The 26,662-nt window shown below is 58.2% G+C and overlaps 12 protein-coding genes across 12 annotated transcripts; 8 read left to right on the forward strand and 4 right to left on the reverse strand.

Moving 5' to 3' along the window:
* Nucleotides 1-2,053: 2,053 nt before the first annotated feature.
* BXZ73DRAFT_95807 (uncharacterized protein) lies at nucleotides 2,054-3,929 on the forward strand (the record flags this gene model as incomplete). The annotated part of the gene is made up of 16 exons (XM_048026899.1): nucleotides 2,054-2,151; nucleotides 2,206-2,244; nucleotides 2,311-2,321; nucleotides 2,377-2,444; nucleotides 2,505-2,540; nucleotides 2,595-2,613; nucleotides 2,669-2,726; nucleotides 2,778-2,892; nucleotides 2,950-2,986; nucleotides 3,043-3,058; nucleotides 3,109-3,148; nucleotides 3,204-3,329; nucleotides 3,381-3,501; nucleotides 3,562-3,686; nucleotides 3,745-3,819; nucleotides 3,885-3,929. 16 exons carry the CDS (start codon nucleotides 2,054-2,056, stop codon nucleotides 3,927-3,929), a joined length of 1,029 nt encoding a protein of 342 aa, XP_047884026.1.
* A 970-nt stretch (nucleotides 3,930-4,899) lies between these two features.
* Nucleotides 4,900-6,695, forward strand: BXZ73DRAFT_37613 (DNA polymerase alpha/epsilon subunit B-domain-containing protein; the record flags this gene model as incomplete). The annotated part of the gene is made up of 5 exons (XM_048018048.1): nucleotides 4,900-5,125; nucleotides 5,177-5,298; nucleotides 5,346-5,646; nucleotides 5,678-5,909; nucleotides 5,969-6,695. The coding sequence occupies 5 exons, from the start codon at nucleotides 4,900-4,902 to the stop codon at nucleotides 6,693-6,695; spliced, it is 1,608 nt and encodes a 535-aa protein (XP_047884027.1).
* Nucleotides 6,696-8,836: 2,141 nt separating this feature from the next.
* BXZ73DRAFT_95809 (uncharacterized protein) lies at nucleotides 8,837-9,742 on the forward strand (the record flags this gene model as incomplete). Its single annotated transcript, XM_048026900.1, has 5 exons — nucleotides 8,837-8,980; nucleotides 9,039-9,127; nucleotides 9,186-9,316; nucleotides 9,376-9,451; nucleotides 9,487-9,742. The coding sequence occupies 5 exons, from the start codon at nucleotides 8,837-8,839 to the stop codon at nucleotides 9,740-9,742; spliced, it is 696 nt and encodes a 231-aa protein (XP_047884028.1).
* Nucleotides 9,743-10,106: 364 nt separating this feature from the next.
* Nucleotides 10,107-10,298, forward strand: BXZ73DRAFT_37439 (uncharacterized protein; the record flags this gene model as incomplete). The annotated part of the gene is made up of 1 exon (XM_048018005.1): nucleotides 10,107-10,298. The coding sequence occupies one exon, from the start codon at nucleotides 10,107-10,109 to the stop codon at nucleotides 10,296-10,298; it is 192 nt and encodes a 63-aa protein (XP_047884029.1).
* Nucleotides 10,299-10,676: 378 nt separating this feature from the next.
* Nucleotides 10,677-12,040, reverse strand: BXZ73DRAFT_86456 (tryptophan synthase beta subunit-like PLP-dependent enzyme; the record flags this gene model as incomplete). The annotated part of the gene is made up of 5 exons (XM_048024213.1): nucleotides 10,677-10,933; nucleotides 10,996-11,298; nucleotides 11,350-11,528; nucleotides 11,592-11,890; nucleotides 11,942-12,040. 5 exons carry the CDS (start codon nucleotides 12,038-12,040, stop codon nucleotides 10,677-10,679), a joined length of 1,137 nt encoding a protein of 378 aa, XP_047884030.1.
* Nucleotides 12,041-12,806: 766 nt separating this feature from the next.
* BXZ73DRAFT_95811 (alpha-glucosidase) lies at nucleotides 12,807-15,845 on the forward strand (the record flags this gene model as incomplete). Its single annotated transcript, XM_048026901.1, has 12 exons — nucleotides 12,807-12,954; nucleotides 13,010-13,468; nucleotides 13,548-13,768; nucleotides 13,822-13,859; nucleotides 13,909-14,067; nucleotides 14,141-14,235; nucleotides 14,303-14,393; nucleotides 14,453-14,567; nucleotides 14,627-14,818; nucleotides 14,877-14,993; nucleotides 15,046-15,225; nucleotides 15,276-15,845. 12 exons carry the CDS (start codon nucleotides 12,807-12,809, stop codon nucleotides 15,843-15,845), a joined length of 2,385 nt encoding a protein of 794 aa, XP_047884031.1.
* A 286-nt stretch (nucleotides 15,846-16,131) lies between these two features.
* BXZ73DRAFT_37368 (UPF0287-domain-containing protein) lies at nucleotides 16,132-16,587 on the reverse strand (the record flags this gene model as incomplete). Its single annotated transcript, XM_048017984.1, has 2 exons — nucleotides 16,132-16,221; nucleotides 16,357-16,587. The coding sequence occupies 2 exons, from the start codon at nucleotides 16,585-16,587 to the stop codon at nucleotides 16,132-16,134; spliced, it is 321 nt and encodes a 106-aa protein (XP_047884032.1).
* A 310-nt stretch (nucleotides 16,588-16,897) lies between these two features.
* Nucleotides 16,898-19,622, forward strand: BXZ73DRAFT_73097 (transketolase; the record flags this gene model as incomplete). Its single annotated transcript, XM_048021831.1, has 13 exons — nucleotides 16,898-16,997; nucleotides 17,062-17,107; nucleotides 17,160-17,225; nucleotides 17,283-17,288; nucleotides 17,340-17,590; nucleotides 17,644-17,732; nucleotides 17,788-17,803; nucleotides 17,856-17,958; nucleotides 18,014-18,144; nucleotides 18,204-18,730; nucleotides 18,789-19,316; nucleotides 19,373-19,478; nucleotides 19,537-19,622. The coding sequence occupies 13 exons, from the start codon at nucleotides 16,898-16,900 to the stop codon at nucleotides 19,620-19,622; spliced, it is 2,055 nt and encodes a 684-aa protein (XP_047884033.1).
* Nucleotides 19,623-19,878: 256 nt separating this feature from the next.
* BXZ73DRAFT_95814 (ubiquinol-cytochrome-c reductase complex subunit 6) lies at nucleotides 19,879-20,437 on the reverse strand (the record flags this gene model as incomplete). Its single annotated transcript, XM_048026902.1, has 4 exons — nucleotides 19,879-19,974; nucleotides 20,028-20,147; nucleotides 20,203-20,231; nucleotides 20,293-20,437. The coding sequence occupies 4 exons, from the start codon at nucleotides 20,435-20,437 to the stop codon at nucleotides 19,879-19,881; spliced, it is 390 nt and encodes a 129-aa protein (XP_047884034.1).
* Nucleotides 20,438-20,689: 252 nt separating this feature from the next.
* On the forward strand, nucleotides 20,690-21,389 carry BXZ73DRAFT_37211 (nucleoside diphosphate kinase; the record flags this gene model as incomplete). Its single annotated transcript, XM_048017955.1, has 5 exons — nucleotides 20,690-20,725; nucleotides 20,800-20,914; nucleotides 20,969-21,121; nucleotides 21,184-21,274; nucleotides 21,329-21,389. 5 exons carry the CDS (start codon nucleotides 20,690-20,692, stop codon nucleotides 21,387-21,389), a joined length of 456 nt encoding a protein of 151 aa, XP_047884035.1.
* A 690-nt stretch (nucleotides 21,390-22,079) lies between these two features.
* Nucleotides 22,080-23,868, forward strand: BXZ73DRAFT_95816 (uncharacterized protein; the record flags this gene model as incomplete). Its single annotated transcript, XM_048026903.1, has 5 exons — nucleotides 22,080-22,226; nucleotides 22,285-22,818; nucleotides 22,908-23,066; nucleotides 23,153-23,236; nucleotides 23,446-23,868. The coding sequence occupies 5 exons, from the start codon at nucleotides 22,080-22,082 to the stop codon at nucleotides 23,866-23,868; spliced, it is 1,347 nt and encodes a 448-aa protein (XP_047884036.1).
* Nucleotides 23,869-25,477: 1,609 nt separating this feature from the next.
* On the reverse strand, nucleotides 25,478-25,771 carry BXZ73DRAFT_95817 (uncharacterized protein; the record flags this gene model as incomplete). The annotated part of the gene is made up of 2 exons (XM_048026904.1): nucleotides 25,478-25,554; nucleotides 25,609-25,771. 2 exons carry the CDS (start codon nucleotides 25,769-25,771, stop codon nucleotides 25,478-25,480), a joined length of 240 nt encoding a protein of 79 aa, XP_047884037.1.
* Between the last annotated feature and the right edge of the window lie 891 nt (nucleotides 25,772-26,662).

Consider the following 26,662-nt stretch of genomic DNA (forward strand, 5'->3'; position numbering starts at 1 on the left):
GCTGGTAGCGGGAAGAGGAGCGTCGGTAACACGCAGAGGGGTTCATAGAGGGGATATGTATAGGGCGGACAAAAATAAGACGGGGCAGTGGATGACATCATGCATGGGCAGCAGCGCGCGTGCGAAGACGGAGGGCGGCCTAGGGCGGGTGCCGTCATCATGAGCGTGGCCCCTCTGCTCAGTGCCTGCAGCTGCACCAAAGCCTGCCATGACCTGCCATGACGCGCAGATCGAACGGCCTGGAGCATCATGAGACCCGTCCTCGGTCGCACTCTCGCCGGGCAGCCAGTCTTCCGGCCCTGAACTCACTCGACACGCGCAACCACCGTTCAATATCAATACCAGCACGCGCTCAGAGCCAAAGCCTCGTCCACCAGGCCCCGTGCGGGCTGCGTGGGGCAGACAGCACGGGCCTCGTGGCCCATTTGCAAACACACCTGACATTCCCTAAGTATGCTCCAAGAATCTGAGTCTTCATCCGCACAGTCAACTTGTTTACTCACATGCTACATTCCGGAAAGCCTGGGATCTCGTTCAGCGGTGAAGCCGTACCTGCACGCTCCGTCGGACGTCGGTCTGGATGGAAGAGAACGCAAGCTCTTTGGAGATTGGACATTCGCTTCTCTTCGAACTCGCGACCGTTGAGCTTGACTTACAGCAGGTGGCATCCGAGTCAAAGAGATTGAATGTACTTGGTGTCGATGGTGAGTTGGAAATATGACCGCCCTGGGCTCATGTTTCAGGGGATGGGCGCCTGTTACCAAGAGGCTTTAGGCTCGGTGCCAGCCGGGTGGTTCGAACTCCGCTTTGCCACAGGTGGTCCGCAAGACCAGTGTTTACGTACCGTTAACCAACGGGCTGTTGGTCTCTTCTCACCTGCTCCCATCCTGTCTCTCCTACCGAAGGCTTTCGATGACGCTTGCTTTGAACGGTCAAGTTGAAGCGCCTAGTATCGGCTTTCAGTGTAGGCCGAACTCAGTACACTCAGATGATGCTATACTGGTAGCATCCTACAGAATATTCCGAATCAAGTCCTTCTTCTTAACAGAACCCATGGAAACTTATTCCGCGCCACACCGTCACTTCTCCAAGGAAACGGCGTGATTTTGCTTGCCCAAAGCCTTGCTATTATCATCAAAGCAATTGTGAACACCCACATGTCGTGCGTTCTTGTCCTCGTCAGCTTCCAGGAACTTTGGTTGGCACAGATTCAACCAACAGAATATTGTGAGCGCAACTCATCGGCGACTAGACGTCTCATTAACGTCTCATAATAAGGTCCACCTGGGTCCACGCGTCTGCGCACAACTGCCGTAACTGGTACACGGCGGCCTGCGTGTCCAGTGATTATCAACTACGAACGGTCGCGAGACTCGATCGGAATCTGTGGAGTAACGGACTCTGATTCTGATGTTGCAGCCGGAGGCCAACCATAGCATCACATCCACCGTACGTAGTCTGCGTACAAGGCTGAGATCCCGGATCACACCTGGACATCAAGTGGAGTCTCGATGAGCCATCGGGTATGCTGGAGAAGATTTGAGGTCAGTTCTTGAACGTCATGCAACGTGTGAACAGTCCAACACTAATCATATGCACCGAGTAAGCGGCCTCCAACCATCGCACGATGTCGCTCTCCCCGTACCAAGATCTTCAGAGGTAAGCTGTCGTATACACTCGGCAACTCATACTATGTGGAGCATAACGTAAATCTCCCCGACTGTATGGTCCCCGGAGTCGGCAGCCCTGGGGCATGTTGCGAAGGACGACGGGCAGCGGGATTACAACTTTTCCGGCCAAGCGAAAGTAGCGACTGATGGCAGCGCCGGCCGCGCCTTGCGCTCGGCGCTACCGGCCTCCAGCTTATACGCGAGATAGTCACCGGTAAAAGACGCTGATCTCAAACAGGCAAAGCCTACCTTCGCTCTTTTGCAGACGCGAGGATATAAGACCCGCCGCGTACAGCACATGAAAAGCCGTCCCGTCCCGTGTCTTCCGGCCTCACCGATCCCGACCCTCTCCTCCCTTCACCTCATCCCCGCGGCCCCACACTATGTCCGACCCGACCGATAATATGACCGCCGCGGACCCGGCGGCTGCGAAGGCTGCAGCGGGTGCTGCTGTGCTTGCGGCGATGGATTTGAACCAAACGTGAGTGCCGTGTTCTCGCCGCGTTTGATCGTTGGCTGAATAGGTCTATGGTAGTATGGGGGCGCTCCTCATGGGCGTCATCCTTTCCGCAATGTGAGCGAAGGCATATTTGCCCGAGGTGGAGTCCGACATTTACCTTTTGACGCGCGTGCGTTCCAGGCTGTACGGAGGTGAGCTTGTCGTGTCGCCTGTGCCATCTCTTTCGTGGACTGACACAGCATCTAGTGACTTGCTCACAGGTGTACTTCTACTTCTCGCACTACAGGAGCGACCCCAAAGGTACAAAGCTACTGGTGCGTTCCAACGGGTGGGTCTGTCTGTCACACGTACTGACATTGTATGTATGTATGGAGGTACTCGCAGTGTGGTTGTCAGATTCAACACATCAGGTGAGCTCGCTGCAGTGCACGCGGGTTTCCACGACACTAATCATCCTCTTCAAGGCGCTGGTTATCTGGAGTAGTGAGCAGGATAGTACTGTGCAGTACGAGACTGTCTCTGATTCTAGAACATCCAGTCTATAGTTATCTGATCACCAACTATGCCAATCCGTTGAACCTGTTGGTGCCTGATCTGTGAGTGTTTTGCCTTCTTGCCGATACGCGTGGGCTCAAAGGATACTGCAGTGGGATCATCACGGAACTGCTGTTCAATGGCATCACCGGGTTGCTCGTGCAGTCGTTCTTCATCATGCGCATCTGGACCCTGAGCCACCACAAACTATACCTCGTCCTTCCTGTCGTAAGTATAGGACATCTGGTTTAGCAGCTTCCACGTCTTACGGCTAGCTTCTTGTAGGGCGCTCTTGTGCTTGCGGAGTTCGGAGTGACACTATGTACGCGCCTAGCTTTGGTATGGCGTTCTGCGGCGTGCTGACGATATTCTTCCTAGCTTACCTCTCCAAGGCGTATGTATACAGTGACACCGTGGTGTTCGATATCTCACCAGGTTTTATAGTTACAAAATCACCTCGTACCTGCAACTCGGTGAGATTCGGGTATGTTCTGTCGATTGGCCTGCTTCCGCATCTCATACTCACGCTACCTGTGCAGACGGAGTCCATCCTCATGAATGTCTTCGCCGCCACGTCGGACATGGCCATCGCGGGAACATTGTGCGTCATCCTGCACTTCTCCAAGACCAGCTTCTCCCGGTCGAACACGCTCATCAACAAATTGGTACGTGACTCTTACATGATCATCGCTACCGGAAGGCTCACGTTCGCATAGATGATCTTCGCAATCAATACCGGACTTCTCACTGGCATTTGCGCTTGCCTCTCGTTGATTACCTTCTTTACCGCGCCGGACACGTTCATTTACATCATATTCTACTACCTCATCGGTCGTCGTGAGTACCGTTAGCTATGCATCCGCCGGTGTCCGCGTACTGATCGCGTCGCGTTTCCAGTCTACTCCAACTCGCTGATGGCTACCCTCAACGCGCGCAAGGGCCTGCGTGACGGTTCATCGAGCCGGGGTGAGCTCTCGCTCTCACTCAACAACATCCCCCCTTCAGCCGGTGCCTACAACTCGGTATGCGCCAATTTCCCACCACACAGACAGGGCATTGTTCATCGTGTGTTTCACCTAGCGCGTCCGTGGCAACGACATTGCCATACGCATCGACACCACAAAAGAGTCGGCGCGCGACAAGACCATGGTCGACGTAAGCTACCTCCCTTTCTCTCACGAAAAAACGCCTCGCTCATGGCACAGATTCTGCCCATGTAGTACCAGTCGCAGACCCAGTACTCCCAAAAGGTCCCCCCAGTTTGAAGGGCTAAAGATCCTTGGGAGGCCCTCGTGCGCTGGCAGATACCCTCGCGCGCCGCTTGCGAGTTAGACCGCGCGATCACCCATCCAACCGGTGTGCGGAGGAGGGCTGAGATCAGTGTGTGCATACGGGATACGGGCGTAGGGTCTGTGCGCAGGGCGCACCGGAATTCTAACCACGCCTCTGCGCTGGCTTACATGCTGCGGGCGTGGCGCGAGTGCTTGCGCGTCGCGGAGGGGGTGTATCCTCCCCACTCGTGCGGGCTTCGGGTTGCTTCAGGCGATTTGTTGGATCTGTATCACATAGACCGTTGTTAATTCTGTAGCGACATGCTCACGCTTTCCGTGTGGTCTTCACACGTTGCTTTCTCAGGAGCCTCTGGTCTGCTGTTGCCGAAAATTTGTCTGGGAGTCGTGTGTGGCATGCGTTGAATGGACGCGGCTATCAGAGTGGGCGTCTCGAGGCTTGTTTCGATTGAGGTAACGGTCGCTTTTTTCTGGGGCCTTGTTGACGGCATGAGCGCGATTTCGCGACTCCATATGCTGGCCGGTGGACCTGACGAGCGAATGAAGATGCCTTGGCGGTTGCTACAGCCGTTGATCATTGAATTTATCCACTGACTAACATCCAACGGCATCTGATGGAGCGCTGGGATTTGCTTCGGTGATAGCGGCGGTATGGACTGCGGGTTGCTCGTGGAGTTGAATATTTTCCCTGAGCCCAAGGGTACAAGTACTACAAGTGCAGAGGGTCGAAGTCGTGAGTCAAAGTTATCCCGAGATCATGGAGCCAAACAGAGCCAAAATCTCGTGACGCGCGCGCGCGACGCGTCCGGGAGATGCATCATGAGACGCGTCTTCAGCCACAGCGAGCTCTCTGTCCCATTCTCTACCCACCACATCGTCTCCATCTCCTGTTGAAAAACCACGGGGACATAATGACAGTACCCGACATCTTGTGAGCGTTGCAATTATGTATGTGCAAGCGGTTCTCTTACCAGGAGGCAGGCCGACGTCTGCGGTCCCCCTCATGCGTCCACCAACAACCGTAGTCGCGCCCCCAGAAGACGCATCTTTCCTCATCAAACCATCGGAGAAGTCGTATAAACACCAATACGCGAACATGTATTTCGTGAGACTGCGAGCGCTGAGGGGATTTGTCGAGCAGCAGGCAAAGAGGAGATGGAACGAGCTCGCAGGTACGTCTGCAAGCCATCAGTTGGCCGCTCTATGCGTATCTGGCTTCTTAGGAAAGCCGAAGTTCGTTCCCCGCGTGCTTGATGTCGAGAGGGGGGAACTGTGTTTCGTGATTGGCACGGTGTACATGGAAATGCCACTCAAACCCAATGTGCTTGACGACATTGCCCGAGACGTGAGTTCCCGCTCGACCAACATCACCAATTGTTGATATCCTTTCAGCGATCTATTCCTGCCCCTCCTCCGAAGGAGAAGTTCCACTCCGACAAGGACAGCGTGATGCTGGAAGACGAGTCTGGGCGTATATGCCTGGTAGGCAACCGCATACTCTCAACATGCCTCGTTACCGGTGTAATCCTCGGAGCCCTCGGTATGGAGACCAGCAGTGGCGACTTCGAAGTCGTCGACTTGTGTTTCCCAGAGATGGCGCCCCAGCCCTCCGCCGGTCTCGCATGGCGGACATCCTCGAGCGCGTCCGACTCCATGGACACGGGTGGTACGCATATACCCACGACCCTAGCGTGTTTGTCCCTGATCCATTGGCATAGATTCAGCCCCGGACGAGTGGATAGCACTGGTTTCCGGCCTGGAAGTCGGATCGGCGAACCCAACGGACGGGCAGGTTCAGATACTCGCGGAGTATCTGGCCGGCGAAGCAGGCGGTCTGGATGACCAATCCCAAGCAGCGCGAATCTCGCGATTAATAATTGCAGGCGACGCTTTAGGCTCAATGGCCGCATCCACGGGTGTCCTCAGCGGGGAGCCAGAGAAGAAATCGGTACGAGTGTTGATGTTATCCCAGGAAATTTGCAGCATGTGATGATTCCTTCTTTGCAGCCTGGAAGGAAGAACACGCAATCAATATCAATGAGCACCAACCCTGCGCAAAACCTCGCAAAACACCTCACGGACGTTTGTAGTTCCATGCCAGTGCATCTCCTTCCTGGGGCCTCTGACCCTGCCGCGACTATCCTTCCCCAACAACCTCTTCCTCGCTCGATGTTCGGAGGCGCTTCACATTATGCCACTTTCCACTGCGAATCAAACCCCGCCTACATTTGCATCCAGAGAAACGACTCGACAGCTTCAACAGCCGGACCTTCTGATGCTTCATCATCCAAGACCAAGTCACGGGTCGATGACTCCGCTACGCGCACACTGCTTGTCCACTCCGGACAGCCCGTGGACGACATGTTCAAATACGTGCCGACCCCGCCAATCTCTCGCATGGGCCTGACGGAGGCAACGCTCCGCTGGCGACATATGGCGCCCACGGCGCCCGACACGCTCTGGTGTCACCCGTACTTCGCGAAAGACCCGTTCGTCATGGCGCGCACGCCGGACATCTACGCCGTCGGCAATCAGCCCGAGTTCGCCACGAAGCTTGTTGAGGCGGAGGGGGATCCCAACGCGGACGACAAGGCCGACCGGCTGACGAAAAGATGCCGGATCGTGCTCTTGCCAAAGTTCGCGACGTCGGGCACGCTCGTACTCGTGAACATGCGGACGTTGAGCGTGAGAAGGACGCAATTTGCAGTGGAGCGGATGAGCGCGGGAGGGGGGGAAACATGACGGCAGATGACAATCGTGGAAGCTCATGTGTATCTGTGAGTGTTCGGCGTGCTGTTTCTGGTCGTCCGTAGATGTGAACGCTGACTGGACATTGTTGCAGCGCAGTCTGTTGTTTCTGTACACGGACTAGCTATTGGAAATACCTCGTGCGGATCGGTTTGCTCCCATGAGGCTGTTCGATCCATAGACGAAAAGGCGAGACAACGTTTGCTGAACAGGCCTGACTCCAAGACTCCAAGACGTCCTTCTCGCTGAAGCAGCAGTTGTTGTTAGCATCACCCTAACCCGCTGTCATCCGCTGATGCTTCTACAGCGCTTCGGTATTGCTTGCCCGCAGCAGGCGTGGCGTTGCAGCGCTGATACTAGGTTTATGTATCGTGGAAGAGATAAGTACGAGCTGGCGATACGGACTGGAGATTGCGTGCTCGGTCTTCTCACACTCAGATCATCCGCGTGGTCAATAACGGTTATCGAGGCATACCGGTTCACACCCTCTGACAGTAGGCTGCTGCTAGTCTTGAATCTCTACTATGTACATATCGGCCCCAACATCCCCTTTGTCATGCGGCCTATGTATACGAGACTCAATGTGAGCCATATTTTCTTGTTGCTTGTTCTCGTTGCCAGAGAGACAGGCACGTGCTCATGCTTTTTGGTGGCAAAATTTCGACGCTCCCACAGGTTCGACGAGGCGCGGCTTCTAATCCCCTTCTATCATCTCTAAAGATGCTATCCACAGTCCGCAGCGATTGTGCTCCCAGCCAACATTCGTCTGGCCGCCAGACGACACAAGCAGCGCGACAGCATCTGGACGCCGGCTCGGAACGGCAGTACCGGACTCCCGTGTCGGAGCGCTGCCAGCACGAAGTTCCATCCATGTCGGACAGAGGGACTTGGCGTTCTATAAGTGACTCTGCTCATCCACCTCCCTACCGGTGAGCATCAGCACATTTTCCGTCAGGATGCGGTCTTCACGTAGAGTGCGGCTGCTGATCCTATTGCATGGTGTACATACATATTCCAGTCTCCCTGTAGAACACGACCATGAAAGCGCTGTTGGGGTTCAGACGTGTTAACGCCCACGCCCGCCGGATATCTCGGGCATTCTATCAGCGAACGGTTCCCACAGCACAAACAGCTCTCTTCGTCCCTGGGGGGCGTCCAGATGAAACCGGAGCCAGCAATCGGAGATGCATGCGCAGTCTCGGGGCCCCGGTCCCTGGAGCACTTCGATGCTTCTCACGAGGTGTCGAGGAGCAACCAGGCGGAAGTCATACGTAAGTTACTGCGCACTGCAGGATGAAACCCTAACAGGCAGGTGTTCAAGATCATCCTCGATGCTCACCTCTGTAAAATTCGACTCGTCGTTGATAGGTCCGACATCGAGGCCCACTGACTGTGCGCAGGTCCTGACAGATACCGTCCATGGCCGTGGTCCATGGAAGACAAGCCTAGTCGAAACACGGCTTTCCAACCCAGTGGAGTCATTGTAGGTCTCTCCTACCTTCCATGCAACTTTACGTCCATCTCCGTTGACGGGCGCCGCAAGGGTGCTACTGAATTTGCATCCGCGACACGTCACTGAGGCAGATGTGCGGAGGTCTCGCCGCGGAACGCGCTCCGGGCCAGGAAAGCAAGAATGTTCCCACTGGTGTGGGAGAAAGCGCTCTGTGAATCTTCACTTCACGCCATCCGCGAGGGAAGACGAATGCCAGGCCGGATCCAATCGAGTACAGCGTGAGTATTCGTTTCGGACTTGTCGACATGTCCTGGGGGCTAAAAACAACCCGCGGATGTGACTGCAGCCCGTCCCGATCGCGATTGGTTCCGCGCGGTCCGCCCACCTTATGCGCTCACACATCCGCCGTCGGGCTGACCGCCTGTTTCACTCACGCCGGCCAGCCTCTGCGTGCTAGCATCCACACTGCCGCGGCGCGCAGTTCCGCTGTCATCCGCGGGAACAGTCAGCCATGAATGAATACGGTGGAAGCATCAGCAGGCCCTCGGGATGCCAAGTATAAAGCTTCAGGTTCCCTCGCTCCCAAGTCCTCACCCCATTGACTCCGGGTTTCAACCACATTTGTCCACTCTTCCGTCTAGACTTGCCACCACACCCCCCGTCGCCCCCTCCACCAACGAAAATGTTCACGACCGCTTTCACGCTTGCGCTTCTCCCTCTCGTCGCGGTCGCTTCGCCGCAAATCTACGGCAATCCTGGTCCAGCCCAGACCACCAGTGCTGCTGCTGCCCCCTCCGCTCCTCCGAGCACATCTTCGCAGATCAACGTGAGTGATCCGTTCTGCTTGCAGAACGTCGACACTGATTGGCGGGGATTGCTCGCAGGTTAACGTTGCAGCTGGTGGCCAATTCGTTTACGACCAGACGAACATCTCCGCCCCCAATGGCACGCTGATCACGTTCTTCTTCCCTGGGTGAGCACAGAAGCTGCCATTCTTGCTTTCCAGTGCCCTGACATGCATTCCGCCATAGTGGTTCTATCCCCCACTCCGTCACTCAGGGCGATTTCAACAACCCGTGCCAGCCGCTTCAGGGCGGATTTGACTCTGGCCTGCAGAGCGCCGGCGTCCAGTTCACTCTCAACGTCACCAACGACCAAGAACGTGAGCAGCCATCTTCGATGTGCACTCGCTGCCCTTTCTGACAACTATTTCCACGTCAGCCGTCTACTTTTTCTGCAAGTCACCCACGCACTGCGGTCTCGGCATGGTTGGGTACGCCATGGCCCGTACTCTCCCGTTGATCACGCCATACTCACACAAACTTCCCCCAGTGCCATCAACGCTCCCACGTCGGGCAACACTGCCCAGGCGTGGCAGTCGGCGGCGGTCAAGGTCGGCTCGTCAGAGAAGACGATCCAGGACAACGGCTTTGTCTCTGGCGGCGTCGGCGCGATTGCGACGGCGGCCCCTACCAGCTCCTCAGGCTCGACGGGAGGCTCGTCAGCTGCGTTGTCGCTCGGTGTTTCTGGCGCGCTCGGCGCGCTCGCGCTCGCGGGCGCGACCTCTGTCATGATGCTTTTCGCGTGAGGGCTGGACGATTTTGTATGATCAGTGTATATTCTTTTATAGTACCCACTTCAGTCAGATTGCATCTGGATAAGACGAGATTTTTGCAACGCATATGACTTATACCCTCGAGCGTGCATGCCATTCATTGGTGCTAGTGTTATTAGTAGTGGAAGTCAAACACGGCGACCATCTAAGTACCGTATTGCGTCGGTGTCACTGCACGTGGCGAACGAAGAAATGCGGTCTCGATCTGCCTCGCCTCTCTTGGGCGTCTGTGGCTGCTGCTCACCGGCGCTCAAGCGCTCACCCTTGCACCCTCGACGCGACTTGTTCCGGGTTTTCGAGCTCTCCCTCTCACTCTCACACGACTATCCGGGAAGATATGGGAGGACCTAATCTGGAGGTGTTCAAGTTCTCAGTCTATGTCTTCTTTCCGGTTGTGATGCTCCTGCACTACGGCAACCCTGACTGGTATGCGAAGAATGTGCTTCCGGTACGTACCACTACGTCGTTATGCCTCCAGCGCGTTTATGCATGCGTTTCCGCAGTACAAAGAGAAGATATTTCCTCCTGAGGGGAGGTTGAACACTGTAGGTGCTTGGTGCAATCTACATCCGCTGTGTAGTGATCCGCGTTTGAATAGAACATACCTACGGACTCCGTCACGCTGAAGGAGGAGCTCGCGAAGATCAAGGCGCGCAATTTGGAGCGAAAGATGGCGCGAGAAGCCGAGGCGAGGGCTGCGGTGGATGCTGAGGAGCGAAAGAAGTCGAGTCGGAGCTGGTGGCCCTGGCGTGAGTCCTCGTTTTTCTGTGCATGAGTACAGCTCGTCTGAGACCCTCGATGGAATGGCAGGCTAGGTTCGCTGTGCATCTATGGTAATTACATCCTGTTAATTCTACGCTATCATCCACTGTACTTGTACGCAACACACACCCTTCAACTTCTATTTCTAAGCCTGCGCTTTCGGAACCGTCAACTTGGCACCGTTGTACGCGACCTCCCACACTCCCCCAGCTGCAATATCCGCACCAACGACATTCTTGTAGTCTTCAAGATCGGCCAAGGTCACGTTGAAGCCGCCGCATACAATCAGCACGACGGTGGGGGGAGCCTCGGACTGCGGTACTAGCTTCCTGAACAATTCGGGCTTGTATGCTGGTGCAAGAGTCGCGGAGCAGGCGAGTTCTACCAGTATCTTGTGGTCGGCTAAAGGGAGGGTTTAGTTTGAAGTAAATCTCTGCACTCGCGTAAAACGACTATTTCCTTACCTGCAAATAGAGAAGTTGCTTGCATCGCCATTTCATCCGGAATGCAGATGCTTTTCACTTCTCCGCTCCTTTGCAATGCCATCTTAACGACCGGTGCTGAGGGCGAAGACGCTCCGAGTGACGTTGCCTTCGACGTCAGCTTCGCAACGTGGGCTACTGTTACATCCGCATCGGCGACAAACTCTGCTGTAATCCCCTCCGGCGGCGGTCTTTCTTTCACCTCTCCAGGGAATTTACCGTCGTTGAGGGATAAGGACTGATAAAAGCAAGAGGCTCCGTGCGTCTCAACCGTGACTAGAGAAACTACGCCAGAGATCAGGTACGCCTGTCTGTGCATTCCGTGTTGAGGCTCACCGTCGTCCCACCCTACCGCTTTTAGGCCAGTCATTATGCCACCAGCCAACCCAGCCCCTCCCACACTACAGAAGACCGCAGCAGGCTTCGTGCCTTCCGGCAGCTGGTGGCGTATCTCGTGGACGAGGCTCGCGTGGCCCTCCCATAAGAGCGGGTCGTCGTACGCAGGTACCATCACCCTGCGGGGCCAGTTGTGAGCTTGTGGACCCGATCTACACCCGCACGAGCACTCAAGTACTCACGCTTTGGGGTCAGCGGCAACGGCGTCGCGCGCGTGTGCAAGCGCCTCGAAGTAGAAGGTGCCGCGCTTGACGACCTCGGCCCCCTGCTTGCGCAAGAAGTCGAGGGTAGCCTGGCCGGCCCATTCTGGAAGGAATACGGTGCAGCGGACGCCGAGAGCGTGTGCGGCGCAAGCTGCGGCGAGACCTGCGTTGCCGCCAGAGGCGATGATGAGGTGCACGTCGGGGCCGTGGACGCGGAAGGCGTTCTGGGCGTAGTGGGAAATGCCGCGCGATTTGAAAGATTGGGCGGGTTGGAGGTTCTGTCATTGTGGTAAGCACCTGAGAAGAATCAGTGCTGGATCAATGCTCACGTCGAGCTTCAGATAAATATTGGCTCCCAGGAGAGATGAGAGGTGGGTGGAGCGAATGAGAGGTGTTTCAAGCCACAGTTTATTGGGGAATGGATCCATGCTGCAGGCCGTAGTGAAGAAAGACACCGAAACAGAGCGAACGAGGGAGAATAAAAAGAGATGGATAACATGACTCGATCTGATCGCGCCGTTCTGCCGAGCTTGCGCGTCGTTGTGCCCGGCCCGTGCACGCGGGTGGAAGCGTTGTTTCAGAAAGAATCAACACAAGACTTCCGCTTGTGAGTAGTTCCAAGTCCTGTATCACCAGACTACCGAGGCAGAAATCTCTCCGTATGTAATGCGAGGAGCCGGCGGCACGCAGCGGCAACACCCGGCCCTGCACCGTCACTTGACTGCGTCCTGACCGTGTCTTCTGTCTCTCACCACCTTCCACTCCTGCTCCAACCTTACCCCGTGCCTGGCCACCTCCACATGCACATCGCTCGTCTCTCGCCATTTCAAGTGAAGAAGACTCATATCGCGCATCATCTGAATCCACGCCATAGGAAATGCGGATCTTGGCGTGCGGCATGCCCGTCCCGGCCACGGCCCTGGGGATGCCGGTAAAGCCCAGCTCGAGAGTTGCTGGTGCCGTCATGTGCAAAGTCTAATTTCAGTTAATCTCATTATCGCTCTCTCAGTCTGCACGACCCTGCCGCCCTGCCGCCCCTTTGGCTCCAGCCCGGCCCTCTTCCCGGCCGACCACCACCATGCTCCGCACCGAGCCCACCCCGACCGCGGCCCGTCCAGGATCACCTTCGCCTTTAGAAGACTATAAAGTCCCGTTCCCCCTCACCACCTGATCCCCTCTCCCCAGCCCATTGACATGCGCTTCAACGACGGCTTCTGGCTCCTCAAAGGCGGCGTCAAACCTGCCCACGCCCTCCAGGTCGTCCAGGGCCTCCCTGACGGCGATGGCTACAACTTCCAGGTCTCCACGAAGCCCATCCGCCATCGCGGGGACACCCTTGCGGGTATATGCTTTCCTCATCTACCCGTAGCTGGTCGTCCTGAACGTGCACCTCCCAGGCCCCGTCATAAGCATTCGAGTGCATTCACCCACTGAGGGCGTGATCGGTGTCAAGATCGAGCACTTCAAGCATATCAGCCCCACTCCAGACATTCCCCTGTTCCCTGACGACCCTCCCGTGCCTTCTGCATCTCTCTCCAAGACAGACAACACATGGACGGTCTCTTCCGGCGGTCTCACGGCCGAAGTCACTCAGAACCCGTACACGGTCACCTTCAAGTCGCCCACGCGTACCCTCACTTCCGCGGGCTACAAGCACCAGGGTATCTATGATGTCCCATACAAATGGACGCTTCGGAGCGCGTCCAACAGCTCGTGTCTCGCGACGGACCTCAGCTCGAACCCCCGTCCGGAGGCGCCACCCGAGTACGTGCGCTATATCCACTCCGAGCTCAACCTCTCCCCGGGTGAGCTTATTTACGGCATGGGCGAGCAATTCGGGCCGTTCGTCAAGAACGGTGAGTCGCGCTCCTTCCGAGTCCGGCTGTGTGCGCTGGATGCAGGACATGCGGTGACGACTTCTGCGCGGATGACCAGGTCAGACGGTGAGCGTGTGGAACCAGGACGGGGGCACGTCCAGTGAGCAGGCGTACAAGTGCGTACCGTTCTACATCACGAACCGCAACTATGGCGTCTTCATCAACCATCCGGGCGAGGTCGAGGTCGAGGTTGGGAGCGAAAAGGTCAGCCGGGTCGGCGTGAGCATCGCAGGAGAAGCTCTCGAGTACTTCATCATCTACGGGCCTTCTCCGCTTGAGGTAAGTACGCCATCAATAACCCGACCAGGATCTAGCCTCATCGTGCCGTGCAGATCCTAGATCGCTACACTCGCATGACTGGTCGTCCTGCGTAAGAGCTTGTCTCCTTCAGGCGTCCACACTGCTAACGAGTACTGTAGCCTCCTTCCCGCTTGGACCTTCGGGTTGTGGCTGTCGACATCATTCCTTACTTCGTACGATGACAAGACAGTGGCTGGATTCCTGCAGGGCATGCAGACACGGAAATGTCCGGTCCGGGTCTTCCATCTTGACTGCTTCTGGATGAAGCAATACGAGTGGTATGTCCCTCAGTGTTTCCCCAACGCTTTCCTTCCAGATTCTGACAACCTGTTCCGCATTGATTACGGACAGGTGTTCCTTCACATTTGACCCGGACTTCTTCCCTGACCCCAAGGCTTATCTTGCCGAGATCAAGCAGAAATATGGCGTGAAGATCTGTGTATGGAGTACGTCCTTTCCGCCGCAGGACGTCACCCTGTTTTGCTTACAATAGTGCTCTCACTGTACACGTAGTCAACCCGTACATCTCCCAACTTTCTCCCATCTTCCAGGAGGCAGTCGAGGGTGGGTATCTCATCAAACGCACGGACGGCACTCCATGGCAGTAGGTGATTTTCGCCGGGAATACGATATCAGGATTGATTAGATGTTCCGCGATGGCAGGTGGGACTTGTGGCAGCCCGGTCTAGGCGTCGTCGACGTCACACATCCAAAGGCGCGGGAATGGTACGAAGCGAAACTGGACGCTCTCGTTGACCTCGGCGTTGATACGTTCAAGGTAAGCTTCCCTGCGGACAGCAGACATCCGACTTCGTGCGGGCTTACATGGCATGCCAGACGGACTTCGGAGAACGCATCCCCCACGCGAACGTGGTCTTCCACGATGGCTCAGACCCCTACCGGATGCACAACCAGTACTCTGTCATTTACAACGAGATGGTATTCCGTCTGCTGGAGCGCCGCTTCGGCAAGGGTGAGGCCATCGTGTTCGCAAGGTCTGCCCACGCCGGCGGACAGAGGTTCCCTGTGGTAAGCGTGCCTGCAACTGCGTTTCTAGCCCATCCAATGACGTGGGTTTCTCTGATAGCACTGGGGCGGTGATTGCGAATCGACATTCGAAGCCATGGCCGAGTCGCTACGAGGCAATCTAAGCATCACTGCGTCCGGCTTCGCGTTCGCGTCCCACGACATTGGAGGGTTTGAGGTGAGGTCGTCGGCTTCCTCTGCGTGCCAACAGTCCCTAAATAAGGGTACAGGGACACCCACCACCAGAGATCTATCATCGCTGGGTTGCCTATGGCCTCTTTTCTTCCCACTCGCGGTTGCACGGGTCGATGTCCTACCGTGTTCCATGGCAATACGGAGAAGAGGCTGCGGTGTACATGGCAAGGTTCCTTGACATGAAGCACAGGCTCATGCCGCACCTATACCAGCTGGTTCGTATATCCGTTGCTATCAGTGACTCCCTATCTGAATTCCATTCTAGTCACTCGAGGGCCACATCAAGGGCCACCCCATGCAGCGCGCCATGTTCCTCGAGTTCCTTGACGATCGCACCGCACACTACCTCGACCGCCAGTTCATGCTCGGCCCTTCGCTGCTCGTCGCGCCCGTATTTGTGCCCGACGGTGAAGAGTCGGAGTATTACCTCCCGGCGGGCCGGTGGACGTCACTCTTCCACCCCTCGCGCACGCAGGTCGGGCCCATCTGGATCAAGGAGGTCGTTCCGCTCGACGAGATCCCGGTTTGGGTCCGCCAGGGCGCGCTTCTGTGCCTCGGACCCGCCGACATCGGGAAGCCGGACTATGACTTTGGCGGCGTCGGGCTGGAGGTTCAGGTGTACGAGTTGGAAGAGGGGCAGGTCGTCAACACGGAGGTGCCAACTGGCCGGGGCAAGGATACCGCAGGGGTCGTGGAAGCGAAGATGGAGGGTGGGGAGATCGTCGTGAACGTGTCCAACGGGACGGTGGCTTTGGCGTCGGTGAGCTACTTCGCCGGTGGCCAGATCAAGACGGTGGAAGCCAAGGCCCAGACGACTGTTTCACTCAAGGCATGAGAACTCGATCAAGCGGTCGTAGATTGCGAATATATGATTGTACAGATACGACGAGTGGGGATGTGTAGCAATGTATCACGTACGGTGTACCGCCAATCTGTGGGGGAATTCTCTCATGTCAACAAGCCAGGTCGCACGGCGCGCGGGATTAGCAGCGAGCATTGTCAGGACTGGGCGGTGCGCTTGGTCTAGCGGGTGCTTCTTTGTATTTGCACATCCCCTCGTCGTGAAAGGCGGCATCGGAAGCTGCGCGCGCACTGGTCGGGCGCGGAAGCGAGCGGGTTAATTAGTCGTCGCGGATTTCTTGCCATGCCTGCTCAATCTTCTCCCGCCTCTCCTTTGCCTGCTCACGGTTCCGCGTCGTGCGGTCAACTCGCTGGCCGCCGCGAACGCAGGGTTGACGCGGGAGCACGGCGCGCGTAAGCGAGGGTGGGCGAATACCGTGACATGGTTAGTCATGGATGACAGAGCGGGGCGGCGCGGGGCGGCGAGGAGGGGAGCATGCACGGACCTCTTTCCGGAGACACATATTGAGTTCGTGCTTCGCCTGGTTGCACCCGCCGAAAAACCGCTGCCAGCCGCCGTCGGAGTGGCAGACTTCAAGGGCCTGGATGAACTGCAGGCACACTGAGAGGGACGAGAGGGATCGGTCAGTCCCACAGGCACATACGAGTATGGGTAGGCGGGCGCACGGCCGAGAGGGGTGCGAACCTAGCTTCTTCTCCGTGAGCTGGGGGTGCATGGCCGCACGGCGGTGTGGACGACGAGAAAGTGGTGAACAGCAGCAGACCGGTGCAGGGCGGTTCGGAGTCCGGCGTTCGAGCGCGAGGCCGACCTGAGCGAGGGACGGAGAGACGCGGTATGGAGAGACGGCGTGAACCGGCCAGCCAGCGTTGCCCACGGAGGCGCCGGACCGGAGAGGCGGCCGATTAGATATCAGTCACGCCCGCGCGCGCCTGTCCGTGCAAGCCCATGGGCAGGACCGGGTATATAGCTACACCCCTCTCCACGCTCGCGCAACCCACCCCTCACCGTCCCCACCGTTTACCGCCATGGCCGCGTTCTCACCCCAGTCCGCCGACGACATCTCCATTGCCACTATCCGCGCCCTGGCGGCCGATGTCGTTGGCAAGGCCAACTCCGGCCACCCTGGTGCGTCCTGCACATCCGTCGCGACGGAGATCGCGAGCGTCCGTCGAGCCCTATTATTTCGCAGGTGCACCCATGGGAATGGCGCCCGTCGCCCACGTCCTTTTCACCAGGTGCGCGCGGTCGCCGTCGATCTGTTGGATGGTTGTTCACAGTGGAATGCAGGTTCTTCAACGCAAACCCCAAGAGCTCAAAGTGGTTCAACCGTGATCGCTTCGTTCTCTCCAACGGGTGCGCGCGCATACACTCTCTTATATAAGTGTATAACTCACCTGTTCCTTCCTCCAGACACGCGTAAGTCAGCCCATAGAACGACCACGAGATCCCACACTCACTTGAAGACAGATGCGCGCTCCAGTACATCCTCCTCCACCTCATGGGCTACAAGCTCTCCATGGACGACCTCAAGGCATTCCGTCAAATCGACTCCCTCACTCCCGGTCATCCCGAGGCTGGCCACACTGACGGTATCGAGGTTACCACTGGTCCTCTCGGCCAGGGTTTCTCGAACGCCGTCGGTCTTGCCATCGGACAGGCGCATATGGCCGCGACCTTCAACAAGGACGGCTTCGACCTGATCAACAACTACACTTACGGTGTGTTCAACATTTCGAGTGTACTTGTCTTCAATCATTCACATATCGTACAGTGTTCCTTGGTGATGGCTGTCTGATGGAGGGTGTTGCGAGCGAGGCTGCCTCTCTCGCTGGTCACTTGCAGCTCGGGAACCTGATCGCGGTGAGTATTATAGTCATGTCTGATTGGACGAGCAATCGCTGATTATTGCGCATAGATCTATGATGACAATCGTGAGCCATCTTGAGGTTGCAAATGGGATACGATCTAATTGAGTGACCGCAGACATCTCTATCGATGGTGACACCGCTGTTGCGTTCACGGAGGACGTTGAGATGCGCTTCAAGTCATATGGCTGGGAGACGCTGCATGTCGACAACGGTGACAGGTGAATATCGAGATGCCTTCACTTCCATCCGACATTGGTAACAGTAATCTCCCAGCGACCTCCCTTCGATCTACGCTGCCATCGCTCAGGCGCAGTTGTCAAAGAACAAGCCCACTCTCATCCGTCTTCGCACGACCATCGGCTTTGGTTCCAAGCAGCAGGGTACCCATGGTGTCCACGGTGCTCGTATGTGGCTCGTGTGTTTTCCACACGTCTCGTTACTCACCATAGTTTGGCACTCGTAGCTCTCAAGGCCGATGATATTCAGGCGCTCAAGACCAAGTTCGGTCTCCCCGCCGACCGGTCGTTCTACGTGCCTGAAGAGACCTACGCCGCCTACCACGCGATGGCTACCAAGGGTGCTAAACTCGAGACGGAGTGGAACTCGCTGCTCGCGTCATATTCTGAGAAATACCCCGCGGAGTACGCTGAGCTGACCCGCCGTATTTCCGGCAAGCTCCCCGATGGCTGGGAGAAGAAACTCCCTGTCTACAAGCCCACCGACGCTGCTCAGGCCTCTCGCAAGCTGTCCGAGATCGTCCTCTCCGCCATCGTCCCTGTCATCCCTGAGCTCGTTGGAGGTTCTGCAGACTTGACGGGCTCCAACCTTACCCGCACGAAGACGATGGTCGACTTCCAGCCCGAGAGCACCGGTCTCGGTAACTACAAGGGCACCTACATCCGCTACGGTGTTCGTGAGCACGGTATGGGTGCCATCGCGAACGGTCTCCACGCATATGGTGGCATTATTCCGTTCGTCGCGACCTTCTTCGTACGTCCTCACCTTAACGCGCCCGCCTCGTCCCCCACTTACCTCGATCAACCCTTAGAACTTCGTCTCGTACGCCGCTGGTGCCGTCCGTCTCTCTGCGCTCAGCAAGCACCAGGTTATCTGGGTCGCGACTCACGATTCCATCGGTCTCGGCGAGGACGGCCCTACGCATCAGCCGATTGAGACTGCCGCGCACTTCCGTGCACTCCCGAACACCGACTTCTGGCGGCCCGCGGACGGCAACGAGACCTCGGCGGCGTACTACTCGGCGCTCACCCGCAAGCAGACGCCCTCGATCCTCTCGCTCTCGCGCCAGAACCTGCCGAACCTCGAGAACTCGAGCCTCGAGCACGCGCTCAAGGGCGGCTACGTCGTCCACGAAGTCCAGGGCGAGGACCTCACCATCGTTTCCACTGGCTCCGAGGTCTCGATCGCGCTTGAGGCCGCGAACGTACTCACCGCGGAGGGCGTGAAGACCCGTGTGGTCAGCTTGCCGTGCTGGAGCATCTTCGACATGCAGCCGACGGAGTACAAGCTCAGTGTGCTGCGCAGCGGTGCCCCCATCCTCTCGGTTGAGGCGCTCTCGGTGAGTTGACGTACAAGACCAGCCACGAGCGGACAGGTGCTGACCCGTTCCCGTAGACTCTTGGCTGGCAGAAGTACAGTCACGAGCAATTCGGCATCAACGGATGGGGCGCGTCTGGACCGTACAAGAAGGTGTACGAGAAGTTCGGTCTCACCGGTTCCAGTACGTCATCTCGTCGCGGTTTCTCTGGATAAACCTTGCTCATCGCGTCCGCTTTCAGACATTGCTTCTGTCGGCAAGAAGGTCATCGCCTTCTACAAGCAGAAGGGCGGCGAGGTCGTCTCCCCGCTCGCGAAGGCCATTTGAATGGATGTTCGATCGTGCGGATCTTGGCGGCCCAACGGGGATTTTGTAGCGTAGACATAGAAGTAAAGCCCGCGTGTATTTCTTCGGTCATGTCAAATTGCTTTGCACTTTTGGAGCGAGGGAGTTCGTGAAGGCGTGGTTTGCAGGTCAAAGCCAACTTCGCACCGATGGAGGTATTGCCGTAGAGACCAGGTGGATTAGACGAAGATAAGAGGCTCGCCTGCTATACGCTGTACAGAATGGCCCCAAACGCCGTCTACCGCTTGCGCTCAACCGCCATGGTGTCCCACTTCGCGCGCTCCTGGTCCTCCCGGACGACGTCTTCGATGTGAGGAGTGAGGTAGCGGACGTCCTGAGGCCGCATGTTCGGTAGAGCAAACGTAATAGACAGCAGTGTGCACGCACCTCCTCAGGCTTAGTCCATTGGTCCTTGGGAAGGGGCTCGTGAAGAACACTGCACTGCGAGGCGCGCTTCATGCGGAACGCGCGGTCGTACCGTTCACGCGGGGTCAGGCGAGCAATGGCCTGGAGAAACGCGTTCAACGCGTGTGTGCGCATGCAAAGGAAAGAGGGCACTCACGCGCTCGACGTCGGGACGCTCTGAGACGACTGTGAAGGGGGCAACGGGTCGGCGGACAGGCACACGGAGGACAGATGGGCAGACACGTACTGAGGTCGTCGTACTTGAAGCCGTATTTTCTGTAGCCAGAAGCGTTGGCGTACCAGTCTGCGATGGGCTTGATCATGTTGTACAGCCCGCGGTTCTTGGTGATGTAGGGGGCGAGCGACGCCCCAAGGGGCCCGAAGACGGTCATGGCGGCGGGGACGGGAGAGGTGGGCGGCACGAGCGCCGGCGTGCAGCGCGAGTCCGCCCGAGGGCTGTTTGACGGTGTTTGTGCGCGGTGGCGGAGGACGCGGCGCGGTCGCGGTGGAGGAGCCCGATTTGGTCGCGATTAACGAGTCGTCGAGAGATCTGAGGCGCGATGTATAAAGCGTCGCTCGCCCTCCTCCTCTTCCTCCACCTCTTCATCGTCTTCCATCTCCCCCAACCCCTCCCCGCCATAGCCATGTCTGTCTCCGAGCGCACCTACATCATGGTCAAGGTCCGTACTCACTCGACCCTCCGCGTGTTCCATAGGCGCCCCATGCTGAAGCTGAACGCGTCGCGTCTCTCCAGCCCGACGGTGTCCAGCGCGGCATCGTTGGCAACATCATCGGCCGCTTCGAGCAGCGCGGCTTCAAGCTGGTCGCTATGAAGCTCGTCCACGCCACCCCCAAGCACCTCGAACAGCGTAAGTTGTACCTCCATACGTTGCTCCGACGCGTCACTAATTGGGCATGCGTAGACTACGCTGACCTCAACGGCAAGCCCTTCTTCCCCGGCCTCATCAAGTACATGGCCTCCGGCCCCGTCGTCGCCATGGTCTGGGAGGGCCTTGACGCTGTCAAGACCGGCCGTGCCATGCTCGGCGCGACCAACCCGCTCGCGTCTGCTCCTGGTGCGCGTTTCTTGCACGTGTTTACATACACGTGTGTCTGAACACGCGTCACATCCTTGCAGGCACCATCCGTGGTGACTTTGCCCTCGCTGTCGGCCGCAACATCTGCCACGGCTCCGACTCCGTCGAGAACGCCGAGAAGGAGATTACTCTGTACGTTCATCATATTTTCTTGCCGTAATCACGTGGCGCTTACATGCATTGCAGCTGGTTCCCCGAGGGTACTATTCAGTACACCAACGACATGGCCAAGTGGATCTTTGAGTAGATGTCGCATCGAGAGAAGTTAACACGCAAACCATCACTGTATACGCACGCGTCCAATCTGTAGTCTAGAAGTGCTCAGACTCAGCAACAAGTCCGTGATCTCGCTTCCTTTTCCAGCCTGCGGTCCCTCGAGCGCAACCCGTGTGAGCGCTCTCACGCTGCAGTCCTTTGGGAGCGGCGGAGGTGCCGAGTCCCGTCCTCACACATTCCCAGTGGTGGGTACCGGGCATGCCGAGAGCGAGCGAACCATGGGAATTGTGAGGCACCACGTCCTCCGGAGGGCTGTCGTGGAGGTCTCCTCTGGTCTTGCTCTCCACCACGTTATTCTCGCCCTTCCTGCCCTCCTTCACATCTTGGCTGCCCGTAGGCATGCCCTATTCCTTGGCCCACCTTCCGAAGTCTTTGTTGCTGGGGCTCCTCGCGTTCACACCATCCTGGTTCTCCCAGGTCTCGGCACTCCAGGGCGACTCCTGGTGCGGGATCTTGATGTGCGTCAGTGCTACCGTCCAAGCCTCGACAGTAACATGTACGTCTCCAATGAACCGATGAGACGCGTCTACTCACACTTGGGATGGTTACAGATGAGCTGAAGGCTCTTAATCAGCTAGGATGGATGGCGATGTGAGTAACCTTCTGCTCAGCGCGCAGGACGGTGTCTGAGCGATCCGTTCTTAGTGGCTTCGGCGACACCATGGCCAATACCCCGATGGTCATCCTATGGAAAGCCCCGAACGGCACGACAATCCTGTCACATCGACAAGCGTCTGGACATGTCGAGCCCCAGCCTGTAACACATCCCCCGCGCCTGGCCACCGTAGTTGCCAATCCGGTCGACCCTGTGCGTTTAGATACCACTTCAGAGGCGGCTCCCTTATATCGTACCTGATCCTCCGCAGCTGCCCGACAACGTCTCCCCCATTTTGGCATTCGACATATCGAAGACCCCAGAATTAGCCGAATCGCTCATCTGGGCGTATGGAGTAACTGTGCCGGATCCCGACCCCAACACCAGCATCGTGCAGCATCTAGACGCAGGGAGGTTCTCGTTGGATCTAGCCAACAACCTTGAAGTGTCCTCTTCTCCTACCGTATCGTCCGACGCCCAAAGTACCCCAGGGTCCCCGACGGTCACGAGCATCTCCTCTCTTTCAGCGTCGTCGCAAGTTTCTTCCACCACGACTGACGAAGACCGAGCGCGCACTAACAGCCTTCTGGTGGCGCACGCGGTCTTTTGTGCTGCGGGGTTCCTGATAATGCTTCCGTTGGGTGCTCTGGTAGCCCGGTGGACTCGGGTGTTTACAGCGAAGTGGTTCACAGCCCACTGGTTCATCAACGTCGTTTTGGGGCTTCCGCTCATTTGCATAGGATGGGCACTAGGGCCGCTCGCTGTTGCGCAACAGGGTCTGGAGCATGTGGTGACCGCCCACCAGGTGAGTGTTGTCCTCAGGGTTCTTCCGGGATGGACCTGAGCTGAGCCTCGGCTTCTCGTCTTCCTTCCCGTGTCCTTGACGATATGAAGATCGGCGGTGTGGTTCTCTTCGCGCTCTTCATTGTCCAGGTCGCTCTGGGCACGCTTGTGCACATGCGGCGCCCCAAAGACGGCCGGAAGGCGCACCCACCCCGCAACATCCTGCACGTCGGGCTCGGGCTCGCGATATTCGGGCTGTCGATATACGAGGTGCGTCCGCGCACTGCCATACGCAGGGCGCGGCCCCCCACCACAACGGTATGCGCAGCGCTGACGCCACTACCCCAAACGCACAGACGATCAATGGCGCAGACCGCGACCCAGGAGTGAGCGGCACGAGCCAAAAGGCCATCACGGCCATATGCATCACTTGGGCGGCGGTGAGTACTTGTCTCCATGTCTGCTCGCGCCTGCCCGCTTGCCTCGTCCGCGCTGCGCCCACTGGGCCGCAGTGTGGCGACGCGGGCTATCGAGTGCTTCGCTGACGTCCTCGCTCGGTGTCATCTCCCCGACGTGCGCCTTGCTCCGATTCAACTCCTGCGAATGCCCGCCCGATGGCCGACCTCCGGTACGCCATCAACCCTGGCAGACCTTCAGCGGCACGTACGGGATCGGCCTCCTCTTCCTCCGGCGCCAGATCGCACAAGAGCGTCTCGGTTGGAACGTGCCCGACGCGGTGCCCCTCCCCCTCCCAATCCTAGCCCCTCGCCGGCGGACGCGCGCGGACTCGCCCGAGGCACTCGCCGCCGCCGTCCCGGCGCGCCGACGTGGGACACTCGCCGCACTCGTCGCAGCCGCGGACGTGGACGTGGACGACGGCACGCACGACGTCTTCAGCGAGGCCGCGCGCCTCGCGGGCGAGGACGACGGCCCCGAGCGCGAGCGCGAGGCCGCGGCGGCCGTGGCGGATGAGCGGCCCGCGCGCCCGGCGTCCGCTGTCGTCGTCGCCCGGACGGTGACGGAGATGCGGGAGGTGCTTGCGGTGCCGGTGTCGCTCTCGGCGTATCTCTGAGCACGAGGCGGGGCGTCAAAGCTTCGGACGAGGCACCGAGCACCCCCAGCAGCAGCCGCGGCGTCAGCCAGGGTTCGTTCAGGGCTCGGGGGCCATCTTCCACGCGCACACCAGCGACAATGCGGATGACGGTCCCAGTGTAGCCGGGCGCCCACGACGGGACAGGGGCGCGGGCGCGCAACCACAATACGAGAGCAGCACGCTACCCCGAGCGCGTCGGCCTCTGGACGAAAGCGAGGGCGCGGACGTTCCGGGAGCTGCAGGGTCGCCCCGCTCGAATCGCGTCCGGTCGCATTCCAGGGGCAAGGGACGCCGCGCGTGCAGGGCGGAGATGCATGTGCAGGCGCGGAGTCGGCGCCGTATCTCAGTCTGCGCTCGCGCGGGTCCGTCTGCGGCTTCTAGCTGCTTCGCGAGGCGCGCGACACCGGGGCGGCGCGCGCACCGACAGGGGCAGGGTTGCGAGAACGAGGGTGCGGATCGGACGAGCGCACAGCTGGACTCTATTACTCTTCGACGCATCAGACGTTTTGTTCGGGCTGTCGCGGGATTGCACGTAGTGTATGCGATGAAAGGTTGAGTTGTGGTCACGATAACCTCGTCGCCCGTGTGGTCTGTATACGCACGTACATCGCGTTTGGTGCATCGCGTGGAGGATAGTCGGCGACAGCACGTGCAGCGTATACCCATTTCCGAGGCAGCTGCGATATATACCCTTACGTTCACAGCTGTGGTTGGGGCGAGCGAGACCGCGAGCGGACGCGGAGCGCGTGAGACCGCACTGGCCGCGCACTGTCGCCGCCGATGGTCTCGAACTTTCTGCATGTGTTTGTTGCTGGCTTCCATGCACGTCGGGTTCGCGTTGCCAAAAACGATTGGTGATCTCGGTCTGCTGCATTGCCGGCTCGCTACGTCACTTACGTCCAGCGATCCGAACACACGAGGCGAGCGTGGAAGCTCGCGAGACGAGGTGATGCCGGTGTGCTGTGCGCGGTGAGTACGTACGTACGTCCATACCTGCGCGCGGTGCGAATTTGCACTCGCGAGGACGGCGGGAGCTCGGTGCTAAGAGGTCGGTGTTATAACGTTAAGGTGCGATATGAGAGCCGAAAGCAGTCCGAGGAGACACGGAGGGCGATATCATTGCGTACTGCCAAACGCCGTCGACCTGTGCTGCTCGGTGCACGGAAGCAAGTGTGAATCCCGGTGGGAAACAGGCATGGCTGCAATAAGAATAGCGTGTGGTATTACAAAAGAGGCGAGCACGAGACGGGACGACTGTAAGGGAAGTTCTACAAGATGCGGGGGAGGGCTTGTGCGAGAGACGTCGTGGCGGGGTTCCATAGGCGGGAAGCAACCGAATAATGGATCATACAAGTTATGGTCTACATGGTGCGGGGGAGAGTAGTGATGAAGCGAAGGACCAGCTGCCGGCATCCGAGGGTCGTATGGCTGAATGGGGGGCAGTATGTGCAGCGACTAATAATACAACAATCGAGACGGTGACCTGTTTATCATTCAGTGATGAACGATACTCTTGCTGGAATGATACGTGAGACGCTCACCTGTAAAAACGGGAATTTACGCAGACTTCAGCGCCGACAAGCGGCACTCAGATACTTCTCCTCGTACTGCTGAGTATTTGCCGGACAGTCATGAACTGTGGTTGCGCACTGTATACGGAGTACGCTGGGTCGTTCGTCAGATCTAGCGAAACGTGGTGCAATATACTGGGGCACTCACTTGTTGAGCACTCGTCCCAGCGGACGAGACATAATATGCTCAGAATGAAGATGGCGGCGAGGAGGACGAGCGCCGAAACGAAGAGGATTGTAGTGAGGAGGGAGATGTCTTCGTCCTCGGTCTTGAACTCCGGGTGCTCGTACAGCTTCAAGGAACGCATCATGGAGGATGATTGAAGAGAAAAGCGCGTGCGAGGAAGGCTGGGAGTGCGGGCCGCGGAGGAGGATGGGGAGTAGTCCGGGACGGAGGCGGAGAGTCTTATAGAGTGCAAAGCGCCAACTGAACGGGTCCTCAGGTGGGCGGTTGAGAGCACGACGCTGGGCGGGGAAGCGCCGCCCAATCTCGATCTTCTGTCGTCTGCCGCCAGCTGCACCCTGCCCGGGCAGCCGCCGGGCAGACCACATCCCGAACATTCCAACGTCCGCTCGCTGCATTTTCCCTCCCGCCGCTGTGGGCTGCTCCCCTCTCCAGCGAACAATGCACGAGCGAACCTTCCACACAGCCCACCAGTGCCTCCGGACTTATCGCTCGTGCTCCCGGCGCCGGATCTCCTGGCGTCGGCGCGTCTCCCGCCACCGGGAGAAGCCTCGTCTGCACCGGCGGGCGGCACGAAACAAGAGCGATCCCGAGCGCCCTCCCTCAGGACGACAACCAAACACCGACGACTGACGCGGACGCGTCCGGGCACGACGCCGATCCTGGGAAGAGCGCAGGCATTCGGTCAACCCGTGTGGTGTTTCACCATAAACAACCGTGCATCGACACCGCCAACTCCCGCCCACACTCATCGCTCGGTGTCACATCCCGGTGAGTGACTGGCGCGGCCTTAGTACCGGCAGTGGCTCCAACAAACTGGTATCGTTGAGATGGCCTCTCCTCGAAGGGATAAAGATGTTTGTCGCCGGAAATACTAGGCGATCCCCGTCACCACGTCGAGAGGCTGGCTGTCCTCTGGTAGTGGTGGACTGGGTGCCCATACAAAGGAAGATTGGGACGACGTGGAGCCACCAGTGTGCGACGTTCGCACTGGATACAACTCACTGCGAGCAAGTAG

Source organism: Epithele typhae, assembly GCF_022376455.1.
Source record: "Epithele typhae strain CBS 203.58 chromosome Unknown BXZ73scaffold_1, whole genome shotgun sequence".
NCBI lineage: Eukaryota > Fungi > Basidiomycota > Agaricomycetes > Polyporales > Epitheliaceae > Epithele > Epithele typhae.